This window comes from Colias croceus, chromosome 10 (genome assembly GCF_905220415.1).
Source record: "Colias croceus chromosome 10, ilColCroc2.1".
Taxonomy (NCBI): Eukaryota; Metazoa; Arthropoda; class Insecta; order Lepidoptera; family Pieridae; genus Colias; species Colias croceus.
Genome location: NC_059546.1, coordinates 936,066 through 963,510, shown reverse-complemented (window position 1 = coordinate 963,510; position 27,445 = coordinate 936,066). Strand labels below are relative to the sequence as shown.

Below are 27,445 nucleotides of genomic sequence, written 5' to 3'. Positions count from 1 at the left end.
CGGCGGGAAGTCTGAAATTCTAAATTCAAATGGACGTCAATTCGAACAAAGGTCTCCTGCAAGCGCGCCAATCGCCCCGCACAGACCACACAATGACATAGGCATAGATAAAAAAGTATTTTAAATTCACGGGCTACTGAATTAAACAAATTAATTATAGGTGTAGACATGTGTATAATTTAATTAGAATCGGTCAAGTGTGACTGTTGTTCAATGTGGTCGGAGAAATTAATAATTTGGCTCTACACGTGGTCACAGATAGTAATGTAATGATTTTTGCAATATATATAGATAATTTTAATTTTAATTAAATTTTTAATTTTAATTTTAATGTAAGGATAGTAATGATTTTTGAAATATACATAGATAATATTATATTGCATTGTTAATCAACATTAAAATGCAATACGTTTATACGAGTCTAATATAATTATCGAAAAGTATAATAAGCTCAATCGATGCAGAATATATTTTTACCTACACTAACATTTCTACATTTCTATATAATTTTTCACTTATTTATTTAAATATAACCTTTATGTAAAATATATATTCTTATTCATAAACAACATTAGCTTGACATGCCGTCACATTGGATTTATAATTTCAAATTCAAAAAACCGTATTTCAAATAATCCCGCAATAATGTAAATCTTCAGAAATACTTAATCATTTCCTAACCTTGCCATTGTACTTTGGCATGAGTTAGGGAACAACAAACACATAGGTAAATAGGTATGTAGAATAAAGAGCTAGTAATTGTTACGGATAATAATTTTAGAATTTTAGTATAAAAAAATTACGAAAATAATCAATAAGTACATAAGTACTTACTTAGTATAAAACAAAGTCACTTTCTCTGTCCCTATGTCCCTTTGTATGCTTAAATCTTTTAAACTGCGCAACGGATTTTAATGCGGTTTTTTTAATAGATAGAGTGATTCAAGAGGATGGTTTTAGTATGTAATTGTATTTTAGGTTTTGGACAAAGCGGGCGAAGCCGCGTGCGGTAAGCTACCTAGTACCTAATAAATCTATAGAGCGAGGTGGGTATTGAACTTGTGTTATCACATTTGGTGACAGCAAAAAAGCTCGAAGCAAATGTACATGCTTTTTAACCGACTTCAAAAAAAAAGGAGGAGGTTATCAATTCGGCCGGTATATTTTTTTTTTTTTTTTTTATGTATGTACACCGATTACTCCAAGGTTTCTGAACCGATTTACGTGATTCTTTTTTTGTTCGATGCGGGATGGTGTCGAATTGGTCCCATAAAAATTTTATTCGGATAGGCCCAGTAGTTTTTATTTTATGAGCATTTTTGTCTGTAGGTATTTGTAAATTTTGCAAGTGCAAGTTTGAAGTCGGTTGTTTTTAACGCAGTTATCACTTGTAGAAGGTAATTTTAAATATTTATTAAAAGCTACTTCTATCACACAGTTACGACTTCCTACTACAAAATGGCCGATATCGCAAAAGAGTATTTAGAAAATTCTTTAGACCGCTCAATAATTGAACAGCGTTCATACAATAACCCAAATGATTTGGACACCCGGCAAACATTGCAGGAATCAGAGGTCAGACATTTTTAAACCAATATTATGAAATTAACTGTTACCTTAGCTTTTATTGGTAGGAATAACGAAGCATACAGGACACTCTTCCTCATCATAAAAATATAGCCTATGCCTTCTGCTCGAGAAAGAATTATTGAGATTTTTAAGCTATTGCATAGCTATTAGCTTCTATCGCGGGTCTTGAGCGCGGGGACCAAATCCAGAAATTCCGTAACGAAAAACCTCACGCTCCCCACTCCGACGGGCACGGAGGTGTGGCTTGAAGGCATAGCATGCAATAGCTTTACCGCGGTAGTCCCCGAGTGCCACACGTCTTTTTTTTTTCATTTAAATAATTTGGTTTATCAATTGCAAAAAAATCAATTCTATCCTTTTCATAATTTGTAGAAAGAGTTCAACAGATTTCTTTTACCGCAATGAATTGAAAGGAAAAGCTTTTCCAGAGCATGGTCACAAACTCATCTTCATATGTTTTGGCACGTGACGACAGTCACCTCAGTAGAGAGGTTGACCGGTGGATCAGGGGGTCAGCAGACTCTAATGTGAATGGGCTTCAAAACCGCAGGTTGTAATATTGTATACTCTAAGTATTTATAGATATATTCGAGCTCTGCATAAACATACTTTATAGTTTATACGGAATACGAGCATACGAGTATCTACCTATTCATGATAAAGGAAAAAATCTATTTTTTTTCGCCAAATCGAGTAAATTGAGCATTTGCGATTTTTGTGTGATGTTATTTACCTATTAATTTTTGAATCACACTCATCTACACTATCAGTGATAAAAAGAAATTATTCCTATTCATTCCAATCACAAGAAGTTTACAATCCATAGTCGAGGCCAAGTTTTATTGAATACTAGCGGTCCGCCCCGGCTTCGCCCGTGGTACATATTAACGTTTTCTCTACATAAGAACCATCCTCGTACTTCAAGGAATATAATAAAAAAAGAATTATCGAAATCGGTTCAGCCGTTCTCGAGTTATGGAATTACAACGAAAAGTGGCATTGATTTTTATATATTAGAATTGAAATTAAAATAAAACATAATTATTACTTACTCCTTTTCCTTCTATACAGGCCGCCTGTCATACAAAGGTCAACTCTCACATCACGGAATTCCAGGCTAAGTTCAAGCTTCTGGTACATCGCTGCCTTGCTCCTCCCGTTATTCAGCGCAAATAATTCCTATTGGAGATGCACGCCAAGGTTTGTATGAAAATATAGTTTACTGCCATCTATCAATTCGAAGTGAAAACTTAAAACAGTTTGATTACAGCGCCATCTGTTATCTGCCTTTGTAAACGTGAAGAATTTGTTGTGTGGTCAGCTGCCGTAAATTTAGTGTTTCTGTATAGATGGCGCTTAAATAAAATGTAGTACGTATTAATACATACTAGATGGCGCTTTTATAAATCGTAAGCACCCATAAGAACTTATAAAATTTAGATTAAATTTAATTGTTAATTTATTGATAAACTGTAAATGTCTATGATACATTTAATTAAATTAATAATATAAAATAAAAATAAATCAGTCAGAAAATAACTTCAAATTTCAAAAAAAAAAATATCATTTTTGAACGTTACAAAGAACACGGAATTCAAAATTTATTTTCTTAGGTACCAGCTATTTTACACTTTTTTCAGTTCCACGATGGTTCCACGTTTATTTTTCGATAGTTATTGTTTATTAATAATTATTCCGCGTTTACAGTGCAATATTAAACACAGCAGAGTTACTCGTAGTGCAAGTTGGACGAGCTTGTAGCCGAGTGAGATGCCACATCCAAAGGTTAGCTCGCAACCAAGCCTCAAGGGAAATCTTTGCGACGTTCATGGACATCATTTTAGTGGTATATGCTGTTGGCTTTCTGATCCTATCGATGTACCAAGCGTCTCTCATTGGATAAATGTACGTTATAAATTATTAACAAAATATCATAGTGAATTACAGTGCTTGCAAAATATGTTGATTGTTTCTTTTGGCTAACTTTTCAAAAAAAAACGTTTTATTATTTCGCTGTAGTACATAGTAACTCAATGCGTGCTGTTTACATTTTATCTAGGTATTTTATTAATTGGGCGAGAATTTTCAAATACATTATTAAATTGCTGAAAACATGATAAAAATGTTATCACTAGTTTCCTTAGGTAGTACCTAGTATTATTTATTTTGTAGTCATTTAAAGCTTGCTTAATTTATTTAAAATAATTTTCTGTTATTCATGGAAGTGCTTCTCCCGAGAAAGAGCATTTCTCTACCAGGCTTTAAATAACTACATTATTACATTGTAACCAAGAACCCGTATTCACTACCCAGTAAAGTATAAATAAAACAAATTAACCCAAGCACTTACATAAACTAATAAGGGACTCGTTTGTTCTCAAGTGGGTAGATAATAGATTAACAGAAGTAAGTACCTACCTATTTAATATAATTGATTGGTGATTTATGCGCAGCTATTTTTATAAGAAGTACCTACCTAGTAACTAAGTTTGATATCGCTTTCGAGATAATATTATAGGAATAGGTACCTAGGGGCTAGGTACCTACTTGAATCCGTAGTCATTTCGTATAACCTATTTAATGTTTCTATATAAACAATATATATTTAATAGGTTAACAAATATACTACACCCTTTATAACATACCTAACCCTTGGTAGTATAAATAATAAAACAAAGTCGCTTTCTCTGACCCTATGTTCTTATGTGCGACGTATTCTGATAGTGATTCGAGAGGGAGGTTTAAGTATTTGCGGGCGAAGCCGCGGGCGGAATGCTAGTTCAATATAAAAAGAAGTGTTTTTCAATAACAATATCTACTTGTGAGAGTGTAAGCAAATATAGAGCCGCAAAATAAAGATTTAGTTCCCAGTATATCATTAACTAATAACAACAGTTATCTACCTACAATGTATTTGAGTATAACAAAACAACCGAAAACAATTCATTCTTTATAAGCCTTACTACTTAACTGTTTATTGTAGAGAATTTTGTTTATAACAGCTCTGCTCATAGGTATTTCTATTATAGTGTTATCAGCACTTTAATAAACTTCCGCATTAGTGGAGTGCGTAAGTAATTATATGCTACCTATCATATTTCTACTAGGTACTTATATAACTATTTATTTATTAATATGCTTTTCATTACATTTGTTAGGATGGATGAACTGTGCTCTTTTTTTTTTTAAGTGGGGAAATCTTCGAAAGATACCCACGGCCCCCGGGAAAGGAGCCGTGGGCTATGTCGGATTCTTACCGACTCAAACCCCACTGTGTTCCGTCAAGCCGCGCAGTAACCGGGGCCGCGGGTACTCCTTTGAAATCGTCCACGACCACGGCAGCGGACGCCCGGTAGCGGGCCCACCTCCGTCTAACACTCTACTCTGCGACTGCGCGCGTACGCGCCTCCTCATTCCTCTGCGAGGCCGCATGAGCATGAACTGTGCTCTAATGTTTGATATTTTATTCACATAAGTATCATGCAAACGTAGCCATGGGATGATGGGTTAAAGATTAAAAAATATAGGTACCTATTTCCACAAGCCGGCAACTCCGAGGGAAACAGAAAATTGCCTACTCTTTGTCTCCTTCATGTCTCCGATCTACTATTGAAATCTAAAAAAAACTCATTTTCTTGTATCTGCTTACTATCAGCCCTTGATTATAAAGATGAAAAAAAAATACATTTTTTATTATAGCTCCATCTATTTCAACTATTTACTTACTTAAAATATTAAAACATATAGACACTCTTATTTAACTATTGAATTAAGATAGATACCATACAACTTTTTACAATGAAGTAGGTAGGTAGTTAGTGACTATTCTCGACTCACACTTATTTCCATTTACGATGACAATATAGATTAGTTAGTCATCCTAAATTCCTTAGAATATCCGTTTTCCTAACACATATGGCCTAGAATGTGATAGTGTTATCATTTGCATCACTGTTAGCTATTGGTGATGCATTCTCATTGGTTATTCATCTTTAAGATATTTTAATTTTAATAATATTTATTGTTGTTTCAATGTTTCAAGGTTAAAATTGTTGTGAGTAATTGAAAAATGAAATAATGAAACATGTGAAACAACAACGTGGCGTGAAATTTCTAATTTTAAATGCAGGTAAGTTGCTTGAGTAGGTATGTAAGACTTTTTATATCGTCAGATCTATTAGGTCTGTACTCTGTAATACACATAAAGTACACGTCATAAATGACTTTTATTGAAAATAACATATTTTAATGAGCTATCTACATAATATAATTAATAATTATCATCATCATCACTACATAGTATAAAACAAAGTCGCTTTCTCTGTCCGTATGTCCCTATGTCCCTATGTAGGTATGCTTAAATCTTTAAAACTACGCAACGGATTTTGATGCGGTTTTTTTAATAGATAGAGTGATTCAAGAGGAAGGTTTTAGTATATAATTTATTATGTTTTAAACAAAGCGGGCGAAGCCGCGGGCGGAAAGCTAGTATTATATATACTTACGATTTTTATTTCTATCGCTAATCATTATAAGTCCTTATTTTTTATTTTAGAGTACCTAAATAATACGTACCTACCTACCTATTTAGATTAAAAAATGAGCAATATCATTTGTCAGCATGTGTTTAAATTGCATTGCAACAAATGAATAAATCTACCTACTTTTAATTACAATAATATAAGTTATTTAAGTCCGTCAATAAAATTAATACAGTCTCTCCAACATGAACATAATGCACTGTTTCTCCTAAACCGCGATAAACTTATAAATTCCTAGTACATACTTTGTAACTCTTGAACTTAGATCATCAGAGAAATGTGCACACTGCAGTGTTTACAAAACTCTCTCCTACGTGAATTCCTTGTAGTCCCAAATTATTTTGTCCACATACCGACACGTACTAAATACTAAATAACAAACTGGTTTTGAGAAATCATTTGGTATTTTAAACCCTTGACGTAATACCAGGGATCTTCATGAATGGAGTTCTGTGTTATAAATAGCCTTTCGATTTTAATTAGGTAATTGTGTATCTATACTTCTATACTTACTAATATTATAAAGAGGAAAGGTTTGTATGTATGTATGTATGTATGTATGGCTTTCACGCATAAACTACTGAACCGATTATAATGAAATTTAGCACACATATAGAGGGTAACTTGGTTTAACACATAGGATAGGTTTTATCCCGGAAATCCCACTACTTGCGAACTATGCGGGTTTTCCTTTGAAAACGCGGGCGAAGACGCGGGCGAAAAGCTAGTATATGTCTGCATATACTAGCTTTTCGCCCGCTTATAAGAACACACAAATAAAAGAAAATTAAGAAACGTGTTGTTGTTTTCCAGGTAATCTATTGAAAAGTTCTCTGGTGATTTATAAATTATTATAATATATTACAATATGTATTGCATTCATCTTATATCCACTTAATAATATTATGAAGTTGTTATTAGGTGAATAATATTTATGCGGCTATGAAAGCTAATTATTACATGTCCATTTCCTGCCTTCATAAATGTAATTTCCAGCTAAACATAAACTCTAGGTACTAACTATCATCGTATTATTGTGATAAGTACGTACCTAGGTATCTAGAATTATTTATTATAGAAATAAATAAAAGTACCTAATATAGCTAACCACCCGCGGCTTCGCCCGCTTTGTCTAAAACCTAATAAATTATTTACTAAAACCTTCCTCTTGAATCAATCTATCTATTAAAAAACCGCATCAAAATCCGTTGCGTAGTTTTAAAGATTAAAGCATACAAAGGGATATAGCTTAATGATCTAAGGGATATACCTAGGGACAAAGAAAGCGACTTTGTTTTATACTAGGTAGGTAAGTACCTAGTAAATAAGCTTGTACGCGAATAATTATTGTGCATATTTGTTTGATGTTTCTTTATTTCCTAAACTTATGAACTACATAATAATTTAAATATTTTTTCAAGGTTCAGTAACAGTGTCCCGTTTTTACCCTTTGGGTACGGAATCCTAAAAAACAAATAGGCTTAGGCAAGTACACCAATACAGGCATAATAATCCCTGTAGGAGCATAAATATATCTTGGACAGAGATACAGCCGTAATGCCATACCTATCATGTTTGCAATGACACTCTACAATTTCCGACAACCAAACCCTATAACACATGTTTATCTAGATGCACTGAGATTAGTGTATGAAATTGAAAACGTAGTCTCCATTCCTCAGTTTGGAGTAACGCGCGCGCAGTATGGCCGTCCGTTTAGTGTTTTTAGTGCTTTACGCGGTGCTATCGAACGCGAGTGCTGAGGTTTGTCAAATTATTTTTCAGATTAACTAATACAAATATTTTGCACGTAAGAATAGTATTGCGTATTTGGAATGTTTGGTTTGTTATCTGTAGACTTAATTAAATAATACATATTTTATCTGTGATACTTGTTGATTAATTTAAAAATAAACAACTGTCAAATAGTTTAAACTTATTACCATAGAAGAAAAAAACAAAAAACGCCGCGAAGTACAAATACTACCTAGTAAATAAAAAAAGACACCTAATTTCGAGAATATCTAAATTACAGCAATCAAATGCAATTTTTAATCTATGGATGCAAACGTGTTGAAATTTATTGGTATTCGATAACGTTTCTAACAGGGTTATATTGGTTAGTTTTTCTTTAATCGTTTTACCATATATTCTAAACTTGTTTCATGCGACAGAAAGAACATTTTGTAATACTTATTGAAAGCAACTTTTTAAATGCCAATTATCTTATAAGTATACCTAAATACTATAGGATGCATAATATTTTTATTTATTTAAATTTATTTTAAATCATCATTATGCATATGCAAGTATGGTAATTCAAAATCGGTAATCGTTTTATTAAATACCGTTCTATTATTGATAAGATTTTAATCTCACATAAGTAACTAATAGTGTAGATTAGAAATAATTTCCGTGTGGTGTCTAGCATTTCCACCTTCTAGCACTAATTTTATCTTGTAACTTTGTCTGCTTTTTGTTCCTAAATCTTTGTAAGATTTTTTGTTTTGATTCATTTTACAATAAAATTTAATTATTGGAGAAGTTATCCAATTTTTTTTTAGTTATAGTATCGCTAAAATAATTCTAGATCTTAGAAAGCTGAATAACCTTTTGCCCGTAAAAAAATTATATCAACAAGGACACAGGTGTCTCTTGTATAAAAGGTTAAAAATTAGTTTTATTTTATAAGTCTGTTTATACATAGGTACCTACATGCGATGTTTTAGAATATAGTGAATAATAATTATTATGATAACTTAGCGTTAAGTTACGATGTGTGTGGTAATGAAATACATAGATATTACATTACACAGAGATAAAGTATAGCTTCATGTAACTTTATACATTAATTATATAAATATACAATTATAAATAACTATCAACTTCTTCCGGCTTCGTCGGGTTAAAAATATCTTATATCCAAATCGATCGAAGATGAAGAGTTTGTTTGTTTGGGAAATAGGTAGGTACCTACCTAGGAAGTGGTCAGATTTCAAAAATTCTTTAGGTTTTAGGTAGATAGCCCATTCATCGAGGAAGGCTATACTCTATAGGCTACATATAAATTATAATTATTATCATAACGCGAACGCTAAGACCAACAGGAGCGGATAAAACCGCGGGGCACAGCTGGTTGTTATATAATTTGTTATGTTCCTAGTTATTTATTCCTTATAACATGCTTTGTTACATATGCACCTATCTAATTCGTATCTACCTATATTTTTTTTTATTACAATATATACCTAATCCATACTTACTTACCTACTAATATTATAAATGCGAAAGTAACTCTGTCTGTCTGTTACTCAATCACGCTTAAACTACTGAACCAATTTTCATGAAATTTAGTATGGAGATATTTTGATACCCGAGAAACGACATAGGCTACTTTTTACCCTGGGAAATAGGATAGGTTTTATCCCGGAAATCCCACGGGAACGGGAACTATGCGGGTTTTTTGACTGCGCGGGCGAAGCCGCGGGCGGAAACCTAGTGTTTTTATAATTATTTGCCGTGCTTAACTATTGTGTTACAAAATTTGTATATTTCGTACAGTGAACTACTATTTGCTCAGTTGGTTGTTTCGTAAATAATGAAATTCTTTTGATAAGCCGTGAGTAATTGTTATCAGTGAGTAATTTTCATATTTACAATTAAAATAAATAACTACAATGTTTACTAAATTATAACATTTGTGAAGGGCACAAAAATGTTTAACATACTAACCTTGGGTTGGGCCTAGGTTTTATTTCGCGAGTGGCTAAAATAATAACTAGGTACCTAATAAGAGTAGGTAAAGGTAAGTACTATAATATTCTTGAATCTTGACCACTATTGATCGATCTACTTACATTTATTCAAAGTCGACGCAGCAATTTTTGCATGAAAAAACATATTCATACATTAAAATTATTAATCCCAACAAATTCAGCTGTACAGACGTAATAAAAATACGGATTCAATCTTTTTATTACTTAGACTGTGGTCTACAATCAAGTGTGTCACAATAAAGTGGAAGGCCTGGAAGAAATCGCTTTTAAGCGATAAGGTCACCTTTTGTACTTCGCATCCATACAAATATATATATTAATACTGTACATTGTAATATTAAATGGTGTGGTACAATAAATGATTAAATAAAGTGATAAAATCAATTGGTTTTGAATAACATAGACATTTATTATTATGGGAAAAGATAAGATTAAAATCTTTGAAAATCGATTAATATTGATATCTTGTCTGAATTTTCATGGGTATTTTTATAAAACAAAACAAATTGTATACTTTTAAAAAATAAAAAATTAAATGATACCTACCTACCTTATTAAAAATTTAAAACCTACTAACTACTTACTATCTAATACGTACTAATACTACCTACCTCATTAAAATTAAAACATCCTTTACAAATATTCTTGATCTATATCGCTTTCTGTTCATCTCTTTAAAATTATCTGTAATTTTTGAGCCACATAAAAAGAAACAATAAATATTATACAGAACCCAGGTTTCAATGACACCTGCTGACCCGTAGAGTCGAATGGACCGTGAGACAATGTTGTGCTGTGTCGACTGTCTGTCTGGTTATCACATTCATCGTGATGGGTGTTATCAACTTATTACCTATATACCTAGGTATTATCCGGTTATTTTGGGAAAGAATATATCGATAAAAATTATGAGTAAATAATATTGTTATTGGTTATTTTTATACGTAGGTACCTACTTAAATAGCCATAGGCAACTAATAGATATTTCGTATTCTCACTTTTTTTAAACTAATCTTTTGTATTCTAATATCCTAAATCCTAATTAATTCTAAAAATATAAGTATTGCCCATAGAAAGTCATAATCAGCATGTTCCAGTGCCCTATGACGAACAGACAGATATTCCACACCAAGCACTTTCAACCTAAAAATTACACCAACAATAAACACACATGCACATAAATAAAATTATCAACACATCACAAACCGGACTCGATTATATAATAATTATAAACTGCAAGCTATAAATATACTATGACGCTGTCTGCAATGTGCAAGGTCACGTCACAATGCACATGACGTATGGCCTATTTAAATAAACCGTCGCTAATCTAAATAATGAGGAATAAGTCAATATTATGATCTGTAAACCTAGATGTTTGGACAAGTCAATTATTTTTGTTAACCGCTCGTTTTAACTGTAAATGGATTGAACTGGAATGAAAAAAAATGAGAAAATTTTAGCCTATGATAATCATGAATAATGTAGCTTTCTATTAGTAGAAGAATTTTTATAATAAGTTTTAATAGTTTTCGAGTTAATCCTTCGCAAACAAACAAATCTTTTTCTTTGCCATATTAGAAGAGACATTGATGAATTAATATGATTGTATCTACCTATAGGTTTAAAAATTTTGTCTGCTAGTGCATGCATTTTAAGTTTGGCAAAGGTTCGAATCCTGATTAACTTAGAAATTAATTCTTACTTGCCATTGAAAAACTTCTATCAGTTCTAAAATAAAGATGAACTGCATGTTTCAATAGTCAATAGTCAATACCAAGGGACACAGGAGTTTGTTATTATAAATAGACAGACATAGTTAAGTACACTTGTGAATTGATCTAGACGGATTAGACGTTCAGTCTAGCCGTCTAGATCTGAGATCAATTCTATAAAATAAATTGCATTATAATTGTATACAGGTATTTTCTCAATGGGTGTTACTAAAACATTTTGGTGTGTGTTTCTGTTTATATTAAATTACAAAATTTTGTCGAAATCTATGATTTGTAGCAGTATGTTATTTATGTTACATTTAAAATATGTCATCCCGAAGTCTGTCTCATCTAAATTCCAATATTTGATCGATCTATAAATTTTTCATGATGTGGGAAAAATATTTTTTGTTAAAAAAATATCATGCTTGCCTATTTCAAAAATACATTCCTTCTGTTTCACGACGGTTTCAACTAGTTTCAAGTTTATATTTACCCATACTTAATCTTACCTTCCTGTTTAAAATAGCTAACATTAAATACTAAAGCCATATAAAATTAAATATCCATTATTCCATTCATAAATCACGAAGAAACATCGAGCCTAGGTCCCGACCCTGCCTAGGTCCAAAACTAACGGGACCTGAGACCAGCTAGTAAAAATAATTTACCTGCTGAGCCTATTGCATACCTCGTATGGAATGTATTTATAAATTGTTTATCTGTGCTTATAAAATTGTTTTCAAGTCGTCGTCATAGATTGTAATAATTATGTCTTTCAAAGGAGTTAAATATGATAATTATATCGGGTAAAATCTTTATTGCGTGGAGTCATAACTCATAAGTAAATAGAGAAAACCACTTGACTTTGATCAATATGAAAGTTTCAGTGACGCTTGAAATAAGTAAAACATAGGCCTATATTTCGTTGAAGATACCGACTAAATGTTTATATAGGTAGGTAAACAAACAAACAAACAAAAACACTTTATTGTGCACCACAGAGAGTCGAAGTACAATAAAGGTAGGTACCTACTTATTTAGCAAAAAAAATACATACCACTAAGACATAAGTAATTGACTAAGTATTACTAAATTGTTTATTTTTTTCAGTTAGAGTTGTTAAACCAATGATTACTGCTACTATATAATATTATAATCAGTTAGTTACCTGTTAAATAATTCAATAATTTGTCACCTAAATAAAAATACATACCTTCATACATTCCGTGCCTGAAACCTATCAGTTAACAAGTATACGAGAATAGCCTCTATTACAAAGTAATACATAACATATTGCCGTAACACAATAGCTTGGTGTTTGGTTACTTAGGTATGAACAAACATGCTGAATAAACAGAGTTATCTCGCACGGTGATCTTGATCCACATTGTGATTTATTTACATAAACTAAGAATGTAATTTATTGTACCTATATATATATGATAATTTTATGCTCATGAGAAACTCATTCTAGATTTTATCGTAATAGTTCGTAATTCGTATCGTACCTAGTAGTTTCGGTAGGTACCATTTTTTTATTGATATAAAATGAAAATGTTAAAAATTATTGATATAAAAAGTCTCTGGACTATTTACCACAGACTATAATGCTCTAGACTTCTAGAGGAGGCTGAGACAATACCTTGATGTGGCGGGTGCCTCTAAAAAAAGTTACAATTGCATATATACCTATTACCTACATAATATTTATATGTACATATTATAATGCACTCAGAGATTATAACATATTCCTAAATATCAAAGTAGATTTAGAATTTATCGACGGACGGCAGAAACACATAAACTATGTCGGAACATTCATATGATGTCACCAAGGAAACATAAAGTTTATATTATATTCAAAATAAAATATGGCCGCTAATATAAATATAATTCATTTGATTACTCCAATGTGAAGTTACTTTTCTGTATTATTGCATTTGCGATTAAATTGTTTTGTATTAAGTATTGAAAATTAATCACAAGTAGGTACTTAGTCAATTATTTCCCGCCAAAATCGATGCATAGATTATAGCAACATTACGAAGATGTTACTTGGATACTGAACCTGAACCTAACTATAAAATTTTAAATCTATACATATAATAAATCTGTAGAAGGGTCAATTCTGTACATTGAAAATATTGAAAAAATAAATACCAGGGGGTGTTACTGGATCGATACCAAACCCAAATATGTGATTAAAAAATTTTTGTCTGTCTGTCTGTCTGTCTGTCTGTCTGTATGTGAAGGCATCACGTGAAAACTAGCGGTTCGATTTCGATGAAACTTGGTATAATTATACCTTATTATCCTGGGCGTAAAATAGGATACTTTTTATCCTTGAAAAATACGTAGAAAAAAATTAATCTTAATTTTTCAGTTTTATCCATAGACGTTGTTCCGTAGAACCGCGAACACACGTTGCGTATTATTATAGGCCTAGCCGTATTTGGGAATTGGGTCCAATAGATATTTATAAGATGTTATTGTCAGAGGTCTCAAAATGGAGAAATAAACCATCCACGCGAAGACCGACATCCGCGCGGACGGAGTCGCGGGCGGAAGCTAGTCTAGTTTAATAATAAATCGAAACGACAGAATGTGTACACTGTACATAGACTAGAGAGAGTCTTATTATAAACCAAAAATATAAAAAAAAAGTTAATATTTTCGTATTTTATGAAATACTTACAACTAACTGCCTCTGTGTTTATCCCGAGTTTTATCTATCCCTGTACCAAATTTCAAACAAATCCGATCAGTTGGTTTTACATAAATGTACATTATTAAAACCTTTCGCGATTTTATTATTCGGACGATTTTCTAGAAATGTACAGGGATAGATAACACTTATAATCAGCCCTCTAAGTTTATCTAATTAATTTATTGTAGGCATTTGTCAATCATAGCCTTATCAACATTGAATAATTTGAGGTCAAAGGGGTTAATGAATGTAAGTATCATCTACCTAGTAATAGTATGTAGGTAGTTATTATTAGGTTGCATATTTAGAGACATTTGGGTGTAGATACAATATAAAAATTATAGTAACGCAAAAGCCCCGAGTTCAATAATTTCTTAGAAAATCAAATTAGTCTATGTTTTAAATAAAAAATACTTTTAAAGTAAATTGGGATTCAAACTGGTATAAATCCATGTTTCAGTTGAGCCAACATCAGACTATATTCTCTGTTTTTTACTGACGATAAAACTGTAAAAGCATAGATAATTATTATATTAAACTATTATAATTTATAATCAATAGATACATTTGAAACTTTTTTTGCATTTGTAGTATTCCTGCATGCTCATAAACTTGATTAGATACTATCAATTATCATAGATATGCGTAATATGATCATATACATGTAGACTGTACGGCGACCGCAAAAATACGTCATATTAAAAATAAACAAGTTAGGTTGCATTCCTATTCCTAGCTAAGCAGCCGTGTAGGCAAGGCATAAAATAAAACTAGATAACTGGCTGATTAGAAACCTAAAGAAAACGAAAGCAAAAAAAAAATTGCCGCATTCTTTTTTCAAATGACTTGCTTTTTTTCGAGACGACAATATTACCGAGTAACTTTATATTTTTTGCATTGTGCAGCAAAAATATATTTTTTTTTGTATTCAAACTTCAAAGCCTACTTTGTGTAATGAAGTTTCGTTTTAATTTTATATCAATTTCTAATTATAAAATAATTAAATATAGGCGCGAAAGCTGAAAGTGAAAACAATACAGTGAAACAATGACGTTTGAAACTGGCACGTCACAAAAAAAAAGAGGAAACAACAAAAAGAACGCATATGCTTTTCTCATCAAGCGTTTACTGTTAATTATGTCGTAAACGATATTTTTATTTGCTAATGACGTAGGAATTTGCGTACCGAAGGCCGCTTTAGTGCTAACTTTTTAAATAACTGACTTTTCGCAATGCTTTTCGCGAACTTTTTAATGATCAGCCTATTCTATTTTCAAGGTAAGATAAAATGTTAAATTAAATAATGCATTTGTTATTTTAAAAATAATTTTTATTTTATTAAAATCAGTGTTAATTACATTATACGGACACATAATAATGTTATTCGCAGCATCGTTTATATTACTCGACCATAATAAATACTTCTATAAATGTTATTACAATAAATTATAGGAATGACTCAATCAATAACTCCTTAGTGATCATTTAATACGATATTTAACATTTTATAGCTAACAATATTAAACATAATGCATTTTTGATCTATAAAAAAGGCAGTTTTTTAGAAGCCTTTACAGAAAAATACATCAAACTTTGAACACTTAACACATATTAGCATAGGTGACATATACCTAAGTACCTAATAAGTTTAATTTCATATGTTTGCGTGTTTTTAAACCAAATTAATATCTTTACAGTCAGACGCGTCAATATGGGTGGACGTGACCCCAGAGAACCTGATCGAAAGGCGGTACACACCTGAGGTGATTGACGAGCTACACTCCGCGAAGGCAGATGCCCTCCTCCTATACACGGAGTACACTGCACAAGCCGGGTCGGATCTGAAGAATTTTATTAAGAATATATCGAAGTTGACTGAGGAAACTGTTCGGGGAATGGACAGGAGCGTTTTGGAGAATGCGGTGAGTGAAATTTATTCTGACTGGAACTCGCGGTTTTACTTGCAGGTAACTCGGGTAGAAGAAGATGTGCCAGCCAAGTTAATAACTGTACCAAATTTTTTAAAGCTGAAGAGTTTGTTTGTTTGTTGTTTGAACACGCTAATCTCAAGAACTAAATCGATTTGAAAAATTCTTTCGTGGTTGGATAGCCCATTTATCGAAGAAGGCTATAGCACAGAATACATAATAGTAGCTAAACGCTACAGAACGGACACTCTCCGCCTCCCGCCAAAATTAAACACTTACCTCACCCCGCACGATCAGACATGTTATGGTACCCATTTCCCCGCAAGGACGATACCAACGACGTCTTTAGACGAAACGCAACGAAGATTGACAACATTAATCAAATTGACTTAAAGCAATTTTATTATTTTGGATTTGTGATTATCGTTTTTCGTAGAAAATGGTTAGATATTGTGCTGTTTACGGATGTATTTCATCAGAAAAACGCGAATTTTTTTTTACGCTAGTCACAAATGTGCCAACCATAAAGAGTTTACACACACATTTGCAGTCTCTACAGTGTGACTGTCAAAACTATAATTTTGTATGGAGTGTCCGGGGTGTGGCTATAGGCTATATTATATCATAACGCTAAGATCAACAGCCGAGCCACGCGGGTGAAACCGCGGGACGCAGCTAGTTATAGGTATATAGCTAGGTATAAGTAGGATTATTCTGCTTGCCCCGGCTTGCACGGGTTCACCTGAGGTAAAGAAAACCTAACTCGATAAAGATGAATATTTCATTTTATAAGAATTTTTGAATCAATGCAGAAGTTTATGCGGTACATACAAACGGCAAATCTTTCTTCTTTATACATATATGCTTTTTTTACACTAAGATCTTCGAAAACCAAACCCTAGAAACCATAGATATCGATATGCAATATATTATCCATAGACAATAAATCTCATACATTGGAATGCGGTCTCAGTATGCAAAGTGCATGCATCGGCATATGTATCATGTACCGGCATTCCAAAATTATTCAGTCTATTATTAGCATATATGTGTTCCTTATTTATATTCAGGATGTGTTTTATTTTGATATGTTAATAGATGTTGAGAGAAAACGAATAAATAAGTGCAATAGTAAAATGTCACATGCACTGTGTAGTGTGTTTAACATCTACTTATAATAATATTATAAAGAGGAAAGGTTTGTAATTGTATGTATGTATGGTTTTCACGCATAAACTACTGGACCGATTTCAAAAATTCTTTCACCGTTAGAAAGCTGCATCTTCACTGAGCAACATAGGTTTTATCCAGGAAATCCCACGGGAGCGGGAACTATGCGAGTTTTTATTTGAAAACGCGGACGAATCCGCAGGCGGAAAGCTAGTATTTTATATAAATCTATACATAGGTATAATAAATCTGTAGAAGGGTCAATTCTGTACATTGAGAATATTGAAAAAATAAATAGCAGGGGGTGTTACTGGATCGATACCAAACCCAAATATGTGATTAAAAATTTTTTTGTCTGTCTGTCTGTCTGTCTGTCTGTCTGTCTGTCTGTCTGTCTGTCTGTATGTGAAGGCATCACGTGAAAACTAGCGGTTCGATTTCGATGAAACTTGGTATAATTATACCTTATTATCCTGGGCGTAAAATAGGATACTTTTTATCCTGGAAAAATACGTAGAAAAAAATTAATCTTAATTTTTCAGTTTTATCCATAGACGTTGTTCCGTAGAACCGCGAACACACGTTGCGTATTATTATACGCCTAGCCGTATTTGGGAATTGGGTCCAATAGATATTTATAAGATGTTATTGACAGAGGTACTCAAAATGGAGAAATAACCATCCACGCGAAGACCGACATCCGCGCGGACGAAGTCGCGGGCGGAAGCTAGTAAATAATAAAAATACATAGGTACAAATTTTTATAAACAAATAAAATATACATGGATGACCCACCGCATTATGTAAGTAATTAAAATCCATAATCAGATTAGAAACTCCAACTTTTTACATAAGTAATAATATATTTGTAGATAGGTATAAAGTATGTATCAAAATCAAGATAGATTGTGTCATGTGTGAAACACAAATACAGAATTTCAGCTATACGGTATAGGTACCTAGTATTCTTTTATTAGGACCACAATTTATTATTAGCTTCGCCCGCTTTGTCTAAAACCTAATAAATTATATAATAAAACCTTCCTCTTGAATCACTCTATCTATTAAAAAAAACCGCATCAAAATCCGTTGCGTAGTTTTAAATATTTAAGCATACAAAGGGACATAGGGACATATGGACAGAGAAAGCGACTTTGTTTTATACTATGTAGTGATTAACTAGGTTAAGAAAACCCTGAAAAAAATGTAATAGTTAACTATTTAACATTTTTACCATTTTTTTTAAATTTTCTTCTGTGTTCAAATTATTATTAATATAGGTATTTGAAATGTTAAACAATTCTCCATTCAAGATAACTGTAGCAATAATTATAATCCCAGTGCTTATGTGACATAGAAAGTTCTAACAGCTAAGTCACGAACCTAAGCGAAAGTAGGATAAATTTAGAGCTCGTATGTATATCACTTAAATCTTAAAGTACGTTGCAGTTAATGGAGTGCATCACGCATGTAGTAAAGAAACTCATATAAAATATCGAGTATAAATTACTCATAAATCAATTATTATCTTATCAGGTAACAACGAATTTGACCGCCTCCTTGGTACAGTGGTTGACGCGTGAGCGTAGCACCGATGGGTCCTGGGTTCGATTCCCGGTGGAGACGAAGAAAAAAAAGTGTCGGTGGTAGGACAAAGAAGGCTGATCACCTACTTGTCCCTAAAGAAAATCGATCAGTGAAACAGATGTATCTGCCCCTTAGGCCTTACCCCACTTGGGACATGGGACTTTTACTTTTTTTTAACTACGAATTAGTAGGTAAATTTGAATTCACGCAGCCAGAATAAATTAAATTCTCATGCGAAATCAATCAATCAAATCAATTCAATTTGAATACTATAGGCGTCATTATGTTTCAGTTCAGTTTTCTGTTCTGTGTGCCTAGTGCGAGTTTTCATCGAGTACGAAACGTTACTATCGCGTCTGCGTCACAGCGAAATTTGTATGGGGAATCAAAGCTTCCCCATACGTCCGCTAGGGGCGCTGTTCGATTTCCCATACTAATTCGGCTGTGACGCAAACGCGATAGTAACGTTTCGTACTCGATGAAAACTCGCACTAGGCACACTGAAATAATTTCCACTGATAATAATTGCAGTTATAGGTATAACAGGATATCTAGGAATGGTAGGTCCAGGTGATTATTAATAGAGGCTTTCTAAATAAATCACTACATAGTATAGTATATCACTACATAGTAGATATATAAAACAAAGTCGCTTTCTCTGTCCCTATGTCCCTTTGTATGCTTAAATCTTTAAAACTACGGAACGGATTTTGATGTGTTTTTTTTAATAGATAGAGTTATTCAAGAGGAAGGTTTTAGTATATAATTTATTAGGTTTTAGAAAAAGCGGGCGAAGCTGCGGGCGGTAAGCTAGTACTTACTAAATTATTTTTAAAAATATTTTATTTAACTATTGTATATTAATTTTCCTCTAATACAATTAAACGATGCTATTCTAAGGGAATTATTATTTGATTAAAATGTATTGGTATATTTTATACTGTAAGATGAACAACTAAATAAATAAACAAAAGTGCATTTCCCATCCACTGCGAGCCAACTTAAAATATCAAGCCAATACTCGTGTTACAATTTATTTATAGACAGTCGACAATAAGCCAATTTTTCCTATCAAATGACTAATCGATTTTAAATACTCTCAATTTCTGTAGCCTAGACCTGGTCTAGAAATATATTTTGTTACCTAATTGATATTAGGTAATACATCATATGACTTGAGTCAGCCAGCGTATTGTTTGTATACCTACTACCGTTTATTAAATGGCATTTATGATTTCCGGATGAAAAATTGAATCTTTCTTCTAATATATAAAAATCAATGCCACTTTTCGTTGTAATTCCATAACTCGAGAACGGCTGAACCGATTTCGATAATTCTTTTTTTATTATATTCCTTGAAGTACGAGGATGGTTCTTATGTAGAGAAAACGTTAATATGTACCACGGGCGAAGCCGGGGCGGACCGCTAGTAGTCCATAAATTGTAATGTATGTATTGGAAAACAGACTGACATAAGTTCCGTATCCATTTATATTGTCATACTTTTTAACCGACTTCAAAAAAAAGGAGGAGGTTATCAATTCGGCCGGTATATTTTTTTTTTTTTTTTATGTATGTACACCGATTACTCCGAGGTTTCTGAACCGATTTACGTGATTCTTTTTTTGTTCGATGCGGGATGGTGTCGAATTGGTCCCATAAAAATTTTATTCGGATAGGCCCAGTAGTTTTTTTTTTATGAGCATTTTTGTCTGTAGGTATTTGTAAATTTTGCAAGTGCAAGTTTGAAGTCGGTTGTTTTTAACGCAGTTATCACTTGTTATAATTTAAAATACGCAATGCATGCGTCAAACCAACTTTATCTGTGGTCAAATTTAGTTACGTTAAATAAATTTAACATTTACATTTATTTACATTTTTCTAATAGACTCGTGACATACGTAGACACCAAGTGCATATTATGACCTTATGTAAACTATGTCTATAGCTGCGACTCATTAATTAATGTTTACAATTAATTTTTTGCGAAATCTATGCTCACACACTTTCGCATTTACCTATTACAATATAGAGTAGGTACCTAGCTGTTTAAACTTCGATTGCTACGTTAATCTACACTAACATTTTAAACTTAAAAATGGTGCGTTTAAAACGAATGGAACCAGGAACTCGACCGATTTAGCTATTTTCTTCGATCAGCAAAAACCTACATTACTTCTGAGTTACATATTATGTTTATTCCGGGTCATACCTGTCACATCGAAACGAGTGCCTACTAATAAATATACTAAAATTTTCATACTTTTGGTAGGTATCTAATTCACATTGTTCCTATAATTCAGCACGCAGTGTAGGTACATTATAGTAGTACTATAATATGAGCAGAATACACCCAGATGTTTCCAAGTGGCACGCATTGCACAGATGAACTACATCTATGCTATTAGTACTTAAGATAATCCTCTCTGGTTATTTATTGGAGCCTGCAAATGGTTGCGTGGTTGGGTTTTGTGCATTTCCGATGTAATAGATGAGCTTTAGAGATAGTAGTTTTAGAATATGATTCATGTATTTGTTTGACTGTATTGAGTAAGAATGACCTATTAAAGAGTCGCAATTCTATTAAATTTTGAACAAAAAATCAGTTTGAAAAAATCAGTCAATTTTGTGGCAAGGCAACAAGAAATATAGTCTGAAATATGGACATTTTTGCATTTAAAAAATGTAAGGATAATAATTCGTAACAGAACGCTACCTCACCACCTTACCTTCACCCCGCAGCAGCATTAATGATCACTATTATAGAAGACTGATGAGTGGCAAACGAGATATCCATTACGTATAAATATATAATAAAATTAACGTTTATTTCTTATCCTTTTATCGTTTAAACAATAATAATATGTACATATTATATATTTTATTAATTATCAAATTACAATTTCATTTCCGATACTACACATGCGTAAACTTATAAATAGATTAATTTATATCATTCCAAAATAACCTAATAGTGAAATTATTTATAATTATTCAATAATTACTATTTACGCAGATGCAAGCGCAGGCGTTGCCAAAATTTGATATCACGCTTACATTTGGCTTAAATTGCGAACATTCAAGGCTTTCGTCTTGTTTAATGTTTTAATCAAAATATCTCAATTACTAATGGATAGCTATTTAGAACTAAGAAATGGTAATAGTTATATTTTGCACTAGCTTTCCGCTTGCGGCTTCGCCCGCGTTTTCAAAGAAAAACCGGGATAAAACCTAGCCTATGTTACTCGTGGATAATGTAGCTTTCGAATGGTGAAAGAATTTTTAAAATCGGTCCAGTGGTTTATGAGCCTATTCGTTACAAACAAACAAACAAACAAACAAAGTTTTCCTCTTTATAATATTAGTGTAGATGAATGTTTCATTATAGGAGAAGTTTAAATTAATAACACCTTATTCGTTATCTTTTCACCAGATACTCTTTTAAATTACGATTTAACAAGTTATTATTAAATAATGAAACGCTATACATATAGGTACTATTATTAAAATATTAGAAGGTTTTATTAAAATAATTTTTTGACTTAGATTTTTTTTAATGAGTTGGTTTTTATGTCCAATAAAAGAAACAGGTGTAGACACTATTCAGATACCTAAACATTATGTTTATAATCGAATACTACTATAATATTATAATATAAGTAATCAATGCTAGGAGCAATTATTAATAATTGCTCCGAGATAATAATGTGACTAGTTTATACTTTATAGGGACATATTCTTACAATAGATGGCGCTACTGTCTAGCGCTTGATTTTAAATCGCGCTATTATTATTTTTTTCTCTCCTATACTTAAACTCGGGAACAAGATATTTTCGATACTCTGGTTTCCCTTCAAAACGTATAAATCTTTCGCCTTTTACTAAAGATTTCCGTGGAGGGGAACACTCAAATGAGTCTAACTCTATTTTTGACACCCTTGGTCTAACCAAGGGTTAATAAACTTAAACTATACAAATCGTAATTATTATGAAATGAAATGCTAAATGCAATGTTTTATTTATGTAGTATATTATCTTAAATATTTATTTGCTCCTAAAGCTAAGTTTCATCTAAATCCGTCCAGTAGTTTTTATCCATCCATACCTACTAACTAACGTTTATAATATTAGTATGATTTATTCATTTTATCCGATAGTACGCTATATTAATTGCCAACAATGTATATATGTAGTTCAATTGTTATTTATTTTTATTTGAATGAATCTGCAAAAATGTGCATTATATTACAACTACGCTCATAATTATAAAATTAATGATATTTATTAATGAATACAATAATATCTCGCCTTGACTGCGATCAGTTCATGGTACTTCTGCAGCTCATTAGCATCATATATCCACATTTTATTACACGACCCTGAATAACTCGACAATAGTCTTCTGTAGTTTACTCGAATAAACTTTAATATTGTGCTAAAATTTATAAGTTTGCAATTTATTTACGCGGTAAAAATAAAATACGGTAATGTCGTGAAATAAAAAAAAATTATCCGATATCATCTCTCTATATCTCTAACAAAAAATATTTTATGTTTATCTGTCGACAAAACCAAAAAAGTTTTAAAATTTGTTTTGTTTATTCACTGCAAAATATTGTTTATTCATTAATATTAATGGTGTCCTTCATCTTTTCATAACCCCATACAAAATCTTTAGAAACTCTGAATTTTCATTCAGGTGACATGCATTTTCATCTATTATTCTTTACAGCCCACTATCATTTTAATAAAACTGCTTCTTTCTTAAAGCCTCTGAAAAATAGACGCATCACATAAACGTGAAGAATACATTAGAAACATGAGTGCAATATTATAAATATTTGCGTACCGTCAAGCATGAAGGTTGTTACAGTTTCAGCAAGTATTGCAAGGTTGCATTTTATGTAACGAGGATTGTTATTTTAACGACTTCCCGAGAAACATTTTATGGGGTTTTAAAACTTGTGAGAGACTATTGCTTGTGATAATAAACATTTTGTATTTGTAATTGTATTGACAGCTTGTTAATGGCCTAGTTCTGTGAAACGATTCGGTAATATAACTTATTTTTGTTTGGTCAAAGTTGATATGAATCAAAAAATATTTCGATTTATCGTTCATCTTATAACAGCTCTAAAAATGGAGAAACATTTGGCTAGGCTGACAATACATACCTATGAAGACTCTTTCATAAATAGATTTTTGCAGCATAGACATTTGTTTAATTCATAAACAGGATTTAATTAAATGTTTGTGATAAAGAAAATACATAATAATAATAGTTAATATGTATATAAGAAGAAGAGTGAAGATTTTTTTAACCTATAAATAACTAGGTAACTACCTACAGACCTACTGCATCAAAATGACCGTGATTTAAATCCGTTTAAACATGTGATTTAAAATATAGATGTCATCCAATATCCAATAGCATTGTGTAATCCGCTGCGCAAACCTTGACAGTGATAGTGACAGACATATTGTTGTGGCCATTACACGGGCGAAACAAGCTCTATTAATAATAATTGCGCGTAATTATTTTGCATTAATATAATAATATTAGAAATTTTGTTTTTAAGCTATTGCATAGCTTCTATCACGGGCCTTGAGCGCGGGGACCGAATAGAGAAATTCCGTAACGAAAAAACCTCACGCTCCCCAATCCGACGGGCGGAGGTGTGGCTTGAAGGCATAACATGCAATAGGTTTACCGCGGCAGTCCCCGAGTGCCACACGTCTTTTTTACTTAAAATACTGTTCGTGTGTATTCTTATTAGGTTTTATTTAAAGACTGCATATCTTTCACAATGTTAATTCTTAATACTTTCTTTTTAAAAGAGTACATTCATTATATTGTAATATTATGTTCTTCAAAAGATTAATGAGTTAAATAATAATAATAAAAAATTATAACATTTATTTAAAAATATTGTCAGTGTACACGAAACAATAATTGCCAAATACAGGGTGTTCAAAATATATACAGTTTCTTTTTTACACGTATAAGCTACTACCTTGTATAATTTAGTTTTAAATCGCTGTTTCAATAGCCCCAAGCAAGATCGATGAGATCATTCATGGCCCTATATTTTATCGATCGCTGTGAAAAACAATTTATTTTATATTTGACGGACATCATTACGTGCGGACGGAAACTCGAACTATTTTCAGTTGTTTTCATAACCTCCCGGTGTTAAATTAACTTATGAGTGAAATAAAAAATTACACGTAAATTTTGTAGACAAATTTGTAAATATTCAACATTCTTAACCTTTCGAAATTTTTCATTCACTAGTAACGAGTGATGGCTTCGTTTGAGATTTGTTATAAAGAAATTATACACTCGGACAGACAGTTCTTATCCCGGCATTGTTTCGTATAATGATAAGTGAAACTTAGTTAGTTGTTTTACATTTTATAAACTATCTCACTGCAGTATTACATCCGTCTTTGTTCAGCTGTTCTTAATGTGAGATTGAGCAACAAACATATCAAATTTCACTTTAAAATATAAGTGAAGCCCATTATTACACTTTAAGGGATAAGGATAACACCTGGATACACTTATAATAATAATGTGTAGTATAAATTTATAAAAAAAAACAAAACTGTAATCTGGTACCAAAATCTTTTAAAGCAAATTAAGCAAATCAGACAAGCCATTATTATCTAAAAAAACCCATATTTCCAGCCGCCATCATGCAGAGCAGAGTTCGAAAGAAAGCTAAAGAAGATAGAGTTCGACGCGCACCGAGCGGCGACCTTCAGTGGGGAGAACCACCACAAGTTCTTCTTGGGACACATGATTGTGTTCCGGATGCATCTTAATAAGGTACGTTGGTTTTATCTTTATGAATCATAGCTTCTGAAATAGCTCCTGAGAATTCGGTCACGATATGCAGTCTGGAAAGAGAATACTGAATAACCATCATTGCAGGACACATATTATGGCCTATAGGTGATATCGTGGTTAATTTTATTATTTAACAGCAACTCAGCTTCCTTTTTACATCTATCATACGACATTGGCTTTTATTTAAAGTTGCGTTTTAATAGGTACAAAATAACCTTATAAAAATTCATTTTCATTTTTCATACTTACCAAGATAAGATTTTTCACATAATTTGACATCATGAGAAGGTACCTACTTCAATCTATAAATACAAAAAAAAATATTCAATCATCATCTAACTAGGAAATAATCAAAAACTGTTCTTTTCCAGAGTGAAGAATACATAAAAAAGTGTGACAAAATCATCAAAACATGTGGCACGCCATGTGAAGTAAGTATACCTACTTTATTACCTATTTTTTCCCAATCACAATAGTAGTTCCCCATATTAACTAAATGAATCCCACCAAAATTCGTAATATATATTTAATATTTGCTATTCTCATAACAGTACATACTTATTATAAATATTATGCACTCGTGAATGACCAAGGTGAAAACTCAGAATACATATTGCATCACTATCTTTTGAAAACATTATGTCCGTCTACATCGCAATTAATAGGCTAAATATAAATCAAGATCATTGCACTAGTAAATTATACTACAGACGTTATTCATTGCAAATGTTCGCTTTGGTCTTTTTTGCAAATTAATTTGGATGCTTCGTAAATCGGAATCGGTTCTTTAAACTCATCGAATCGATTAGTTTGGAACATTGGTATGTGTAACGGTGTTTTATTGTTGGCAATATAATACATCATAATTGCCCATAAGCATCCAACAGCACACGTGTCATAAGTGAAACTTCTTTGACAAGATTCAAAGATACAAAAATCGTCGGCTTACTCCATGACCTGATGGTATTGAAATGACCACAGAACTATATCGAGATATAGTTCTGTGGAAATGACGTGAGTTTTAAATTTTCCTCTCAACACACCTATAGAAGTTTCACTTCAAAAAAGCCAAAACATAACACAAGTTCTAACCTGGCAACCATAGCACATTTTAATTAAAAAATAAAAAATTAACTTCCAGACAACACCCCGTATAACCCGATGGCGGCGTCTCGCTCTAACCGAGATCCACCGCGTGCGCGACGACATACAGCACTCGCGTAGATCCTACAAGGATCTACTTGTGCACGCGCATCGTAAACTTAATCATTTCAGAAAACGCGCCACCTTGCGTGCTCAGGACGCAATAAATACGCTACAGTCTTGTGTAAGACGTAGCTAGCTTAAATAAAATTAAAATATTGTTTAAAATACCGTATTTTCACTTTCGTGTGAAGCGACGTGACATGTTTACAGACGTTTATTTATTCAACTAGCTATGCCACGCGGTTTTACCCGCATTGCTCCGCGCATTAGTCTAAGCGACTAGCGTGATGATATAATATACCCTATATGTAGGCTCCGACCCGTTATTAATTTTCATGCAATAGAAGTAAATCCATGCAGTTTTGAGTT

The 27,445-nt window shown here is 32.3% G+C and overlaps 2 protein-coding genes and 1 non-coding gene across 3 annotated transcripts; all 3 read left to right on the top strand.

Annotated features, from left to right (window-relative positions):
- Positions 1-613: 613 nt before the first annotated feature.
- LOC123694851 lies at positions 614-3,550 on the top strand. Its single transcript, XM_045640449.1, has 5 exons — positions 614-727; positions 1,439-1,575; positions 2,019-2,140; positions 2,662-2,790; positions 3,298-3,550. The coding sequence occupies exons 2-5, from the start codon at positions 1,459-1,461 to the stop codon at positions 3,491-3,493; spliced, it is 564 nt and encodes a 187-aa protein (XP_045496405.1). The 5' UTR covers positions 614-727; positions 1,439-1,458; the 3' UTR covers positions 3,494-3,550.
- A 4,205-nt stretch (positions 3,551-7,755) lies between these two features.
- LOC123694850 lies at positions 7,756-27,228 on the top strand. Its single transcript, XM_045640448.1, has 5 exons — positions 7,756-7,895; positions 16,030-16,254; positions 25,709-25,849; positions 26,242-26,301; positions 27,012-27,228. Exons 1-5 carry the CDS (start codon positions 7,836-7,838, stop codon positions 27,210-27,212), a joined length of 687 nt encoding a protein of 228 aa, XP_045496404.1. The 5' UTR covers positions 7,756-7,835; the 3' UTR covers positions 27,213-27,228.
- On the top strand, positions 22,855-22,972 carry LOC123695240. The gene has a single exon (XR_006751915.1). It is a non-coding gene; the product is annotated as a U5 spliceosomal RNA (small nuclear RNA).
- Positions 27,229-27,445: the final 217 nt, after the last annotated feature.